The sequence below is a fragment of the Phyllostomus hastatus genome, unplaced genomic scaffold (assembly GCF_019186645.2).
Source record: "Phyllostomus hastatus isolate PE091 unplaced genomic scaffold, TTU_PhHast_1.1 phas_contig_1, whole genome shotgun sequence".
Lineage (NCBI taxonomy): Eukaryota > Metazoa > Chordata > Mammalia > Chiroptera > Phyllostomidae > Phyllostomus > Phyllostomus hastatus.
The window spans coordinates 9,946,697-9,961,254 of NW_025333498.1; the positions used below are offsets into that span (position 1 = coordinate 9,946,697).

Here is a 14,558-nt window from a genome sequence, read left to right on the forward strand (position 1 = left end):
GAATTGGTGTTTTTGATTTCTTTGGATAAATCTTGAAGTGGAATTGCTAGCTGATCTGTTAGTTCTATTCATAATTTTTTTGAAGAATCTCCATACTGTTTTCCAGCTCGGCTGCACCAGTTTACAATCCCATTAACAGGGCAACCCTTTTCTTCACATTCCCCCCTAAACTTATTGTTGTCATTTTGAAAATAGACCTTCTGACAGGTATGAAACATCTCACTGTGGTTTTGTTTTTCATTTCTCTGATAACCTGTGATGATAACATCTTTTCATGTGTTTTTTGGCTACGTTTATGTTCTCTTTGGTGAAATTTCTATTCAGGTTCTCTGCCCGTTTTTAAAATCAAATTGTTTATTTGATGTTGGATTCTTAGAGTTCTCTATATATTTTGGTATTAACTCCTTATTGGGTAAATCATTTGACAGTATCTTCTCCCATTCTATAGGTTGCCCTTTTACTTTGTTGATGGTTTCCTTCTCAGTGCAAAAGCTTTTTAGTTTGAAATGATCCAATTTATTTTTGCTTTTGTTGCCTTTGCCCTAGGAGACATGTATAAAATATTGCTAAATGTCAAAGTTTATTGCCTATGTTTTCTTCTAAGAGTTTTATGGTTTCACGTCTCACATTTAATTCTTTAATCCATTTTGAGTTCACTTTTGTTATAAGGTAGTGGTTGAGTTTCATTCTATAGCATGTAGCTGTCCAGTTTTCCCAACACCTTTTATTGAAGAGACTCTCCTGTCTCCATTTTATATTCTTGACTCCTTTGTCAAATATTAATTGACCATATCTGTGTGGACTTAGTTCTGGCATTCCTATCCTGTTCCTTTGTTCTGTGTGTGCTTTTATGCCTGTACTATTCTGTGTTGATTACTATAGCTTTATAATAAAGTTTGAAATAAGGGAATGTGATGTGTCCAGTTCTGTTCTTTCTCACAGTTGTTTTGGCTACTTTGAATTTTGTGGTTCTGTACAAATTTTAGGATTGTTCTAGTTGGGTTAATAAAGCCATGGGAATTGTGATGGGGAGTGCATTAAATCTATAAGTGTCTTTGTTTATATAAACATTTTAACAGTATATTTCTTCTAATCACAGCATGGAGTATCTCTCCACTTATTTGTGTCTTTACAACTTCTTTCATCAATGTCTTAGTTTTCAGTGTGCAGGTTTTTCACCTCCTTGGTAAAAACTATTCCTAGGTATTTTTGATGTAACTGTAATGATTTTGTTTTCTTAATTTCTCTGATACTTTGATATTACCATATAGAATCAACAGATTTTTGTATACTGTATCATGCAACTTTACTGACTTTGTTAGTTTTAACAGTTTTTCAGTGCAGTCTTCAGGGTTTTCTATATATGTCATGTCATCTGCAAATAGAAAAGTTTTGCTTTTCTGTTTTGGATGCTATTTATTTGCTTTTCTTGCCTAATCATGGTTAGAGTTTCCAGTGCAATGCTGAATAAAAGTGATGAGTGGGCATTCTTGTCTTTGTTCTAATCTTAGAAGAAAAGCTTTGCCTGTCACCACTGAGGATGATGCTAGCCATGGGCTTGTCATATATGGCCTTTATTATGCAGAAGTATGTTCCTTCTATACCAACTTTGTGGAGGGTTATAGTGAATGGATATTGATTTTTGTCTAATGCATTTTCTGCATCTATTGGGATGCTCACATGATTTCTATTCTGCATTTTGTTAATGTGATGTATCCTGTTGATTCTGTAGATGTTGAACTATTCTTGCATCCCTGAAACAAATTCCACTTAATCATGGTGCATGATCTTTTGAGTATTAATAGTTTGATAATATTTTATTGAAGATTTTTGCTTCTGTATTCAGCCTGATCTTCACTTGTAATTTTTTCCCTTTTCTTCCCCTTCCTTACCTTCCCTCCCCTCCCTTCCTAACCTTCTCTGGTTTTAGTATCAGAGTAATGCTGGCCTCCTAAAATGAATTTGGAAGTGTTTCTGCCTCTTGTATTTTTCGGAAGAGTTTGAGGATTGATATTAATTCTTCTGTAATACTTTGGTAGAACTTATCAGTTTATCTGGTTTTAGACTTTTGTTTATTGTTAGGTTTTGATGACTAGTTCAGTCTCCTTACTAGTAATGTGTCTGTTCAGACTTTTTCTCTCTTCATTGTTCAATTTGGTAGGTTGTATGTTTCTAGGCACTTGTTTCCGTTTCTTCTTGGTGATATAATTTGTTGGCATGTAGTTACTGACAATAGTCTCTTTGATCATTTCTGATTTTATTTGAGTCCTATCTCTATTTCTTGGTGAATCTGGGTAACAATTTGTTGATTTTATTTTTTTTAAACCAGCTTGTAGTTTCATTTATCTTTTCTTTTTTCCTTTAAGTATCTATTTCCTCTGATATTGTTATTTCCTTTCTTTTACTAACTTTGGGCTTCATTTGTCCTTTACCTTGTTTCTTGAGGTATATAGTTCAGTTGTTTGAGATTTTTTCTCAATATAGGCTTTTTACTGCAACCTGTAAGTTTTGGTATATTTCAGTTTTTCTTTCTTTCTTAAAATCTTTTGATTTCTTTTTTGACCTCTTGATCATTCAGTAGCATGCTGTTTAATCTCCACATATGTGACTTTTCTGGTCTTCTTTTTGTAATTGATTTCTACTCTCTTATCATTATGGTCAGAAAAGATGCTTGATATTTCAAAACTGAAATTTATTAACTTGTTTTGTTGCCTAACATATAATCTATTTTGGACACCCCCAACTCCTCCCACCCCCCATGCACTTGAGAAGAATGTGTATTCTGCTGCTTTTGGATGCAATATTTTGCGTTGTTAAGCCATCTGGTTTAACATGTAATTTAAATCTAATGTTTTCTTACTGAACTTCTTGATAACCTGTCCATTGATGGAAATGGGGACCCTGTTGTACTGCTAAGTTTGTTAGAATTTGCTTTATATATTTAGGTGCTCCTATGTTTGGTCCCTAAATATTTTATAAATGTTATGTCCTCTTGTTGAATGACTTTATCATTATGTAATAATCTCCTTTGTCACTCACTTATTATTGCTTTTGCCTTAAAGTCTATTTTGTCTGATGTAAGCATAGCTACCCCAGCTTTCTTTTGGTTTCCACTTGTGTGGAATACCTTTTTCTCTCCCTTTAGTTTGAGCCTATGTGCACGCTTGGAACTGAAGTGAGTTTTTGTGGGCAGCATATAGTTTGGCCTTTATTATTATCATTGCTATTCTTTTTAATTGAAGAACTCAATTCATTTACATTTAGATTAATTATTGACACTTACGCTCTTACTAATATGAACTCTTAATTGTTATCTGGTTGTTTTGTAGCTCCCTTTTCTTCCTCTCCTTGCTTTCCTTTGTGTGTTGGTAATTAGCTGTGGTGATATGGCCTGATTCCTTTCTCTACCTTTGTGAGTATACTACAGATGTTTGCCTTGTGGTTACCACAAGGCTTCCATACAACGTATTTCAGATATAAGTCTATTTTATGCTGGTAATTTAACTTCAGTTGTCTTAAAACAACTCTATCCTTTACGCCCCCCCCTTTTATGTATTTAACACAATTTACACAATTTTGTCTTGTGTATCTATTAAAAATTATTGTATTTTTACTACTTTTGTCTTAACTTTCATACTAGACTTACAAATGATTTACCCACCAGTGTAAATTAGAGTATTCTGAATCTAACCATACATTGCTGATGTAAAAAACATCCAAACCTGTAAACAATAAAAAAAACCCCTCATCCAAGGACATTTTTTCATTGCTTTTAGAAACAGAGGGAGGGAGAGGTAGAGATATGTGAGAGAGAAACATTGGTTGCCTCCCTGCATGTGCCCTGACTGGGGTTTGAACCTGCAGCCTTTCTGTGTATGAACCATGCTACAACCAACTGGGCCACACTGGCCAAGGCCAAACCTGTAAAGAATTTTTGTGAGACTCTGAGCCAAAGTGATGACATTGACAGGAAGCAATCTCAAATGCTCCAGAGAATGACAATTTTGCATTTTTTCTATGCACTTAAAATTGAGGAGGGAACACAGGAGGATTACATGATGGTGGAAGAAAGTAAGGCTGGTACTGGATTACAGGACAGTTAAAGAGATCATGTGCTCTCTGAGGGTGGTGACATTTATATCAAAGGTGTATTAACCTAGGTGCACATGAACAATGGACAGGGATAGTGTAAGGCAGGGATAAACTTTATATTAAAAAATTTATATGCCCCAGGTATGACTATTCACTATGATCTGCTTAAAAATTTATGGTCAGATCACCCTGTGAGGTTACCTTCTGGAGAACCCTTTTTTCATTCCTGGTATTAACCTTTACCTGTAATATTTACACTTTGTTTTCTTGTTACTAATTAATGCCCTTTAGTTTCAGCTTAAAGAAGTCTCATGTTCCTTGTACATAAAGGTTGTCCTTCTCTTGCTGCATTTAAGATTCTCTCCTTGTCATGGACTTTTGACAATTTAATTATATCTTCTTGTTTCTCTTTAGATTCATCTTTGGCACTCCATGGGCTTCTCTGCTCTAGATATCTGCTTCTTTTTCCAGGCTAGGGAAGTTTATAGCCATTATTTCTTCAAATAAGATTATGCCTCTTTCTGTGTGCAACCTATTTAATGCAACTATGGTCTGCTTGATAATGTCCCATACACTCTCTTCACTTTTTTCCTTTTGGTTATTCTGATTGGATGAATTCCTGTGAGTTCGCTGATCCTTTTTTTCCTGCTTCACCTAGTACATTACTGGGTCCTCTCTCAGATTTTTCAGTTGTTACTGTATTCTTTACCTCTGTGTTTGGTACATTCTTATCATTTCTATTGCTGTGGCAAATTTTACTTTGCTCATGCACTATGAGACCTGATCTTGATGAGCATCTCCATGACCATATTTCCATTAAGGCCTTTTTCTGAGTTTTAGCTTTAAATTTTTATCAATTTTTATTTGGAACATATACCTGTTTCTTTTTTTTTTCCTTTACTGTGTTGGTTTCTATGGATTACATACAACAGCCACTTCTCTGTCTGAAAGGAGTGGTGTAGGAGATAAACTTCATTTTTTTTTTTTCAATCTACCGTAGTTCTTGGCTACCTCTCAAACCTTTGTGATGGTCTAAAGAAGCACTTTTTGTTCTTAGTTGGCTCCCAGTAGGTGAGGGAGTGCCAAAACCTGTCATTGTCCCAAAGGGGAGGAGCTCAATCAGCACTTAGAGACAAGCTGACTGGAAGGCATACCCTCAGGCAGCAGCTTTAAAAGTATGCAAATATTTGCTGCAGTCCTGTGAGACCAGCAAATGTAATACCAGTTGGTTACCAGGTGATCAAACCCATGTGGCAGTCACCGAAGCTAGGATGCTAGATGTCTGCAAAACCTTTTCTCGAAAGTACAGCAGCCTCAAGTGAGGCAGAGGGACAACAGAGTGCGCTATCCTCTGTTCCTGGGAAGTACTGCAGTCAGATTCTAGATGTGTTAAATTAGAAGCCAAATCCTCAAACTGAAGCCTTTAAGACTGCCAATAGGCCTCTCACAAAGAAACACTGGGTACATTTCAGTATGCTGCCTTTGCACTGGACATGGGGGTCGGGTAAGCCAGGGTGAGCCCATGTAAGCCTGTTGACAATTCTTTCTGTTTGCTATAAAGCTTGTCGGTCTCATGGACACAGGTCCTGTTGCCTTTCAAAGCTGAGGGGCTTGCTGTCAGGTCAAAGTCTTAAAAGTCAGGACACCAGAAATAAGATCCAAACCTTTTGCTCCTAGACAAATTGGAAGTTGAATTTTGTCATACTTGTGCCACTGAACCAGAGGTGGGGTTTAATGAAGAATTGTGTCTCTGTCTCTCCTACCCAGTTCATTGTGGGTATTTTACTGCTCACCTGATCTGTAGAGGTCCCACAGCTAGTTTCTGGATTTCCTTCAGAGACAACTGTTCTGTATGGGGCTACAGATTTCACGTGTTCATGAGAGGAGGTGAGTTCAGGGACTTCCTGTGTTGTCATCTTATACTGGAACCTATTCATTCTTTAAAGGGGGGAGGACATTAGCACAGACCTTTCTGAATGATTACTACATAACATTCAGAACAGCAGGCCACTAAATAATACAGTCCTGGATTCATCAGTGATACAAGCCCGTTTGGCATCAGCCTCAGCCATAATTTTGGTTGGTTACCACTTACTAAGTACAGTGAACAAGAGGGTTGGGGACAGGATGAGTGCATAAACACCCTTTGACATAAAAATAAATGCCGTGAGCCCCAACATTTTTTACATATGATCAATAACACATTTATACTTAACCTTGGTGGCTGACCTAAATTTTTGTCATTACTCACTTTGAAAACAAGTTTATTCAGAAGCAGTATTAGGGTATATTTAAGTTTTGGTCTATGAGTATATACTACCAGAAATATTATTTCTTTTTCCTCTTCAGAATCAATTTTTTCCTTTAGGTATTATAGAAAGTTTAATATGCATTTGGTTAATTGAAGCTTTGTATTATTTCTTAACTCTTACGATGGGCTGAATATATGTATAATTTAAGACATTTATCTGACTTTGTTCATACATATAAGGATTAAAACTAGACTAATTACTGTACAAAAATTCTGTTAAAATGGTTTGAAAAAATACTACTTCCTCATTAAAAATTTTCCCATACTAAGTAGCTCTGTAACTGTGTCTGGTGGGAAACAATGTAGTAACTCCTTTTGGATGAATGTACTTCAAAGAAAATTTCTGCTTTGCATACTGTCAGAAAACAAAAAAACAATTTAAAGAAAACTTACAATATCAAAGTTATTATATAATAATTATTTCATTTTATTTTTACTTCATCTTAATCATATACTTTAATTAAAAAAGATAGGAAAGATGTTCAATAAAAACTGGGAAACTGAGATAGGCAAGCATGATTAATGCCAAGAACAGAAATTACAAATGGTTTCACACAATCGAATGCATCTGATTTTCACACCCAGCTGCCCAACAACACGCACTCTGCTCTGCTAGAGACGTGCCGTGTCACCTGAGGCCACCCTCATACACAACGGTGCTGCCGAGGGACGTGGCACTCTTGGAGGTGCTCCACTGCACTAGTGCAGCCATTAAAACCTTTAATTCTGTCAGCTGTTTTTTAATTACCCAACGACGCTGATATGATTGAAGAAAATAGCCTCTTGATATGTATTACTAATACGATACGTAGTACTTAACATGACTCCCAGGCAGCACTGGCCTCAGAGCCGATTCCACAGGTTTGTACTGAGGCCAAATTATAGGATATATAATTTTACTACTATATGTACTGCTTAAGATGTTTTCAATTAAATTTGGAATTACAGGCAGTAGTATACAGTCACTTATTTACTTGTTTATGGATTCAGGGTCAGAACTGAGAGTGACATAAACTTGGGAGATGGGGCCGATGCCTTCACGTCCATCTGTACTCTCCTCAGTGTCCAGCACACTGGTGTTCCTGTAGCTGGTACGGTAACTCAGTCAGTATTTACGAGGACTTCCTTAGGCATTCCATTTTTGGATTCTTATAGAAACAAGCTAATTTAAAGAATTTTCTAGGCTTTGAAAATTTAATAAATAAAAGGCACTTGCCATTACTGATCATAATTCAACAAGGTTAAATTAAGGCTCAAAGTGGCGATTCTTCTGTATGTGCCTACATGTGTAAAATGAAATCTAAGATAAGGAGGTAAGAAATACACTAAAAACAATATGAGAGAGACTGTAAAGTACGGGGTTACACTTGAAAATAAAAAATCTATTACTTTTTCTATAAATTGTAATTGTAAATATTTATAAGGAAACATCGGGGAAGGAGGTTAAAGTGGTACTAAAAAAATAAAAACTTCCAATATAATAAAGCATAATCCTAAAAGGTTTTTGGGAAAACTGAGTATTTTTTTAAATTTACAGACCCCTTTAGAGTTATACTGGGGTTTTTACCATCCCATACACCCTAAATTATATCTAACAATGCTTTGTTAAAAGGCAAGGAAACAATATTTGGACTGAGTCTGAATGACTCAGAAACTAAAAGGTCTCATCTTTAGATTTATGTACTTAATTTTCTTAGAAAAATAACTTGTTATTGTGCCAATATTTATCTGAACATGGCAGCCTCCAACAGTGGATTAACAACTGGAATGACCGCAGTATCATCGTGACTTAAAGTGAAATAAAACTGCAAAGTTCTTTTTCCTATTTGAATAATGAAGAGATTAGTCAAGAGTAAAACACAACTATGAATAAAGGCAAATGTAAACAAAAGACACACATCAAGAGTCCAGAAGGCAAAACCATAAATATTAGAAAGATGCTTCAAAGTTACTTATTATCACAGGGAAAACTTTTATGAAAAACACTTAGAAAATAAATTAAGACAAATCTTTAAAATATAGAACTCTAAATACTTGATATATTTGGGATACTCTACAGTGTTCTGTTAATTGCTATACATATTTTTTCCACAGATATTTCTGAATGCTGTGGTAATCTATAGAATTTGTTTACTTACTGTAAAAATTTTTTTCTCAATTGTGAAAAATTAAAATCAATTATTCAACCTTTAAGTAAGGGAAGAAAATGAAGATCTCTTCACTATATCATGAAAATAGGATATCAATTTATTTTGCCACATCATGTTTTTTAAATGAAATATATGATTAGAGAACCAATTTTAAAGAATTGCTAGAAGAACAGGTGACGGAAAACCAAGTTCTCCCTTTTCAGATGAGTCACAACGCTTTAAGTGATGAAGTTCACACTGTACCACTTCGGCACATACTAGCAGAGGCTCCTGTTCAAGCCAGCCGGCCCAAACACCATCTCCAGTAGTCAGCAACCTGTGGCCTGAGGACTGCATGTGGCTTGTGGCCTTTTAGTGGATGGCCCTCAGCTAAGAATGGTTTGTACATTTTTCAAAGGGTTGTAAAACAAAACAAAACAAAAACCAAACCAAACCAAACCAAACCAAAACAAAACAACCATATGTGACCAAGAACTGCATATGGTCCACAAAGCCTAAAATATTTATGATCGGACCCTTAGCAGAAAAGGCTTGCAGACCCTTCATTCATACCAATGTTGTATAGAATTTCGATGGTACAATTACACGTCCAATGTAACGTTCTTCTATTCCCACCACAAATGTAGTAACAGTCTAAGACGATGTCTTCTGATGTCACCACTTGTCAGAATTTTTCATTTTTTCTTCATCTTCAATATTATTAAAGCTCATCCTTCAATAATAATATAAAAGTAATTGAAAAAGAATCTTGAGTTTATAGTATTAAAACAAGGCAAAATACAATATAAACTAACCAAAGTTTTACCTTCTCAAAAACAATTACTTTCTGTTCTTATATAACGGATCACACACACAAAACGCACCTTGCCTACCTATGACAATGTTCGACACAAGGGTATCAGATGGTTTTTACTCGCCTGTGACAGACACAACCAATTACAGTTTTATGCTTTCAATGTGTTCTTTAAGTAAATTTCAGTTAAAATATTCTGATTTATGAGTAACAGTGTTCTCTATTCCAAATGTTTAACTTGAGATAAAAGCCACAATTTAAAAAATGAGTTGAAAAAATACAGCTAAACAAACTATCACAAAAACCATTTTTTGTTTACTGAAACCAAGAAAATAAACATCCATGGCCTTTCCCCAACTTTCAGATTTGGATACAATATAATTCCGGAAGCCGACCTGAAGGCTTTCTGTATCGGGGCCTGTGACTCTGATGATTTCAGGCCCTTCCGGGGCTGTGCTGTTCTTTTGTCCTTGCACCTCACAAGAAAGAATCCAAGAAACCTCCAGGTGATCATATCAAATTCTATTCAGAAAGCATTCATGGACTCTTTGGTCTGAGTCTGTCCTAGAATGACAGTGATTTAAAGACGACGAAAATAAACAGCAGTGGGAAAAAGGTTGTATTACTTGATGGGTTAAAGCTCAAGGTGAGACCCAGATGAACACAGGCTCCAATAGATCTTGACTATACCAAGAACAGAAGACTATTTGTTATCCAAATGTGTCAAGAGGCTCCAGTATATTTATTACTACTAAGCCCATGCTTGACTTATATTTAAACAAAATTTAAGTAATTTCTGGCCACAGACATGATTTCTTCTTAAATGGCTTTACTTGTCCAAATTCCTAAGCATTTCTGTGTCTAGTAGTTATACTCTTGATTCTCATATTTTCCAAAGAAGAAATTTCCAACTACTTACTGTTTTCTTGAAGCTTCATTTTACCTGTTTATTGATACATACAAAACACAGGAAGAGTAAGTTTAGCTGTTTGCCAAGGTCAGCTCTAGACTCAGTTCTTACCTTATTTCTCTTTCCATCTTTTTGGAGACTTTCCAATTTTTCATGTATTAAGTTAGCAATCTCTTTTGCATCTCTGGAATCTATTTGCTCTCCCCAGATATTTCTCTAAAATTAAAAACACTTTTCTTATAATTTTTTAAGTATCTAATTAAAACATGACATTTCCATCTAAGAAACCTGATTAAATAGTCCTTCAAGTTCCAGGTGTTCAAAACTGAAATTTCTTCGAGGAAATAATGCTACAGAAGTACAGTTAACCCTTATTTACCTGAAATAAATACTATGATACTGTTATGGGAACATGTGAATCAGTTCCTTGGAAAAAAATGCATTGCTAACTCAAAATGCCTCACAACATCTAAGCTGTGTAAGAGAAGATGTGCCCAGAGAACTCACATCACATAGTCTAACACAACCACTGGCACAAACAAAACCGTGACTAACTGTAGCAATGGAAAGTGATGTGTATCCCTGGTTCTCAGCTGCTCACAGCAGGAAGGTGGCTAAAAAGCTGGGATAGGAATAGGTCAATGTACCCAACTCTTGCTTGTTTGGGATCTGCAGTCACCTGTTTCCTTCCTCGTGGAGGGAACCCCACATTTGTATGTCAGGATTTTGTTTCTTTGCAAACCTGCCCACCTTGGTTTGTATTTCTGTTTATTCCAGTTGTTATTTTGCTTTGGCCCTCTCATCTGGCCTGGACTTCTGGATGCCACGCCTGTCTTTCAGTTTGGACTGGGATATTCTAGGTCCTAATCTGTCCTCTGGATGGACTCCTCTAGACACATGATAACATCATCTTCAAAGAGCTCCCTCTATGGCCTGATCATTTATTTCTGTGACCGCTCATGAGACTGATATTTCCCCAACATCATTTTACACGAAAAAGCCCATTTATCTTGCCAATTTCTCAGCTGTTCTGAGAACTGGAAAGTAGAGCTAGTCATGTCAAAGGAAGAAAGATTCAGGCTCAGGTATAATCTCCTTTCCCCCCAAGTTATGTCTACCCTAGACTGTCTTAACATAGAGTGAGCCTCCTGGACTACTCAAAATCCTTTACTGCAAAATCTAGATGCCTCGCAATTCTAGATTTCTGAAATTCGTCATTCATTTCTTTACTTAGCTCTATTTCAAAATGTATTATAATTATCAACATGAGATCTTAATCTGATATTCTTTCTCAAAAAGTATATATTAAAATATTTGAAATTTACTTCATGTTTTACCAGAAAACATGAATACAGTACAAAGTAAATATTCTACTTTCAAAAATGTCATTCTTTTACTTGGGAAAATAGCAAAGGTCATGAGTACTTCCAGCCAGCAATCACACTGGCTGAACAGACAAATGCTTGTGTATTAATAATCAGAGAAGTTATCCTCTGAATTTTAAGATCATTGGTAGATGTCTAGTTTTTTGTTGGGGGAAAAAATGTCATTGGCCCAAAACAGGAATTATGACTGAACCAAGGGACCCTCACATTTACCTGGTGGTCTAAGCCACTAATAAATAGTAATGTTCAGGTGCTAAGGCTAATGCAAAAGTATAATAGTATACTGTCTTTTCTTGTAAAAAATAATTCATTTTAAAGGTAATATATGTTAATTCTATAAAAGTAGGAAGTACAAAAGTGCATAGAAAGTAAGCACCTTGAATTCTATCACCCATAGAAAACTACTATTATTATTTTGGTATGTCATCTGAGTAATTTTCCTGTTCGTGAGCATAAAAATTTTAAGGTAATGGAGATTGGTATCAACCGTGGGACTGAAAAAACTTTTAAAATCATGCAGTATGTATATAAAAGGACCTTATTTCAGTAATGTGCACTAAAATAATGACAAATGGAGAAGAAACTACAGAAAAGCATTACTCAGACTAAAAAAAAAAATCTTTAGTGCTCGGCCTGCTAAAGGAAAGGAACGCAGAGGGAAAACCTGTACATACCTTTGCTGTTTCGTAGGGATAAAACTTGACAGTTGGGTAGGCTCTGATACCAGCTTTCTGGCATATTTGAGCATAAGCCTGACAGTCTACTTTTCCAGCTTTCACTTTTCCTTTAATCATCTGAAAAAAGAAAAATATGGTTTACTATTCTCTTTGGCATAAAGTATTTTGGCAACCACAAAGCAAGGTTGATAACTAAACATTTCCAATTTTTATAAACCTAAGGATTTGTTACTTAAAAAACAGTAACAAAAATAAGCAACAATAAAAATCTTATTTCATTCAATCAAAAAAGATTGCTTCTGAATAAGACTGCTTCCAAATTCTTACTGGCTCTTTACATTCCTATTTGTCCAGCACTACCTCTCCAAAAGCAAACAAACTCTCCTTTGCCTTACCAAGTAAACCAAGAAGCTTTACCCTAAATACCTCACCTTCTTCCTGGTAACCACACCTTGTCCGCCATGGCACAAATATCTCCAGCTCTGTCTGTATTCGTCTTGTAGAAGGCTGACTACTTCAGCTATACCCTCCAGTCTCCTCCCTGTCAGATCTCTCACTCTCTTTCTCTTTTTACTTTTTTATCTATGAATAATCACTTTACTGTTTTTTTAAATTCGAGTGGTTTTATATTTTTTAAAGTATATTGTATTGATTATGCTATTACAGTTGTCCCATTTTTTTCTCCCTTTTATTCTCCACCCTGCACCCCTCCCCCCAACCAGCATTCTCCACCATTCACATCCATGGATCATACATATAAGTTCTTTGGCTTCTCCATTTCCTACACTATTCCTAACCTCCCCCCTGCCTATTTTATACCTACCATGTATGCTTCTTATTCCCTGCACCTTTTCCCCATTTTCCCCCGTCCCCTCCCTGCTGATAACCCTCCATGTATCTACAGCCATACCACCCTGGATATGCCCGATCTCACCTGATCTCAGAAGCTAAGCTGGGTTGGGCCTGGTTAGTACTTGGATGGGAGATCTGTCACGCTCTTTAGCTTATACAAATATGATAAAAAAGGATTCCTTCCTAACCGCAGGAAAAGGAAGTAGGGAACACGCAGACGAAGTGAAGCTTTTGGCTATTAAGGTTAGGTAGGTGATGTCATCCAAAGCAGAGAAGGTGTTAGCTAATTTTTTTTAATAAAGAATAAAATCTACTGCAAAGATTAGAGTTACAAAAGTAAAATAGTTTTTAAAATTCAGAGGGAACATTTAAGAAATAAATATTTAAAATGTTTTAGCTAATTATTAAAACATACATGTAACTACAACTTATTTTAGTAGCCAGACCAGACTCACCCTAGCCAAGAGCTCAAACTCGGGAGCAAAGTTTTGGCAAGGTCCACACCAAGGAGCATAGAAGTCAACCACCCAATGGTTTTTCCCTTGTAAGACTTTTTCATTGAAGGTCTGAGGTGTTAGATCTATGGACGCTTGAGGCAAAAATCTGTGGTGAGGAATTAATTATTTTTCATTATATAAAACCATAGGCAAACTTCCAAAATATAAAACTGGCAAAACTTTCTAAGTTAAAAATGACTTCAAAGAACAACAGTGTAATAAACCACAACCTTATTTTTGTGAATTCTAATTCTTTACTAGGTTTTTTAAAATGCTAGTATTTCAAACAGCTCACAGCAAATTTAAGTACAGACATAAGAGGAAGGTCAATAGCATTACATCCATTTTATACAATAATGTATTTTAATTACTCACCCTAGGCCCCAGATTCTTAGGGAATAGGCATCCCTATTCCAACCATTGTAACTACTGCAAAAAAGAAGAAATATTAAGTTGTACATAGTAGTTTTCATTATTAGCTATGTTTAGAAAACAATCTCATTGTAGCAACTTAGAAGATTAAGTATAGCCCAATGACTTTAGCATCTCTCTTCTCAGGTATAACTAGATACAAGCACTACTTACATGGCCTCCCAAATAATATTTTTCACTAGTCTTAATGTATTTGGGTGCTCCAGACCGACCTGTGTCTAGCTGCCTGCTGGACAGCTATAGACTAGAGGTAAAGACAAAGCTCACAATGTCCGAGGCTTTAGTTTCTGAACCTTTACTCGGGTTCAAACTGTCTGTAAAATTCCTATCCACTTTTAAAAGCCACATCAAAAGCTACCTCACAAATGCAGTATTTCATGATTTTTTCCCTCAAAGTTGTAATCCCTTACTCCTTTGAAATCCATGGTTCATTTTTACTTTTTAAATATTCAATATATT

General features: G+C 35.7%; 1 protein-coding gene across 2 annotated transcripts in view; it reads right to left on the reverse strand.

The window, feature by feature from the left end:
- Positions 1–6,809: 6,809 nt before the first annotated feature.
- DNAJC10 (DnaJ heat shock protein family (Hsp40) member C10) overlaps positions 6,810–14,558 on the reverse strand; it is a 44,588-nt gene continuing 36,839 nt past the window's right edge. For both annotated transcript variants that reach the window (XM_045816977.1, XM_045816930.1), the window contains exons 19-23: positions 14,043–14,096; positions 13,626–13,773; positions 12,316–12,435; positions 10,368–10,472; positions 6,810–9,265 (exon numbers count right to left, since the gene is read on the reverse strand). In XM_045816977.1, coding sequence (XP_045672933.1) covers positions 9,254–9,265; positions 10,368–10,472; positions 12,316–12,435; positions 13,626–13,773; positions 14,043–14,096 — 439 coding nt within the window. In that variant the 3' untranslated portion in view covers positions 6,810–9,253. The remainder of the gene's footprint in view (positions 9,266–10,367; positions 10,473–12,315; positions 12,436–13,625; positions 13,774–14,042; positions 14,097–14,558) is intronic.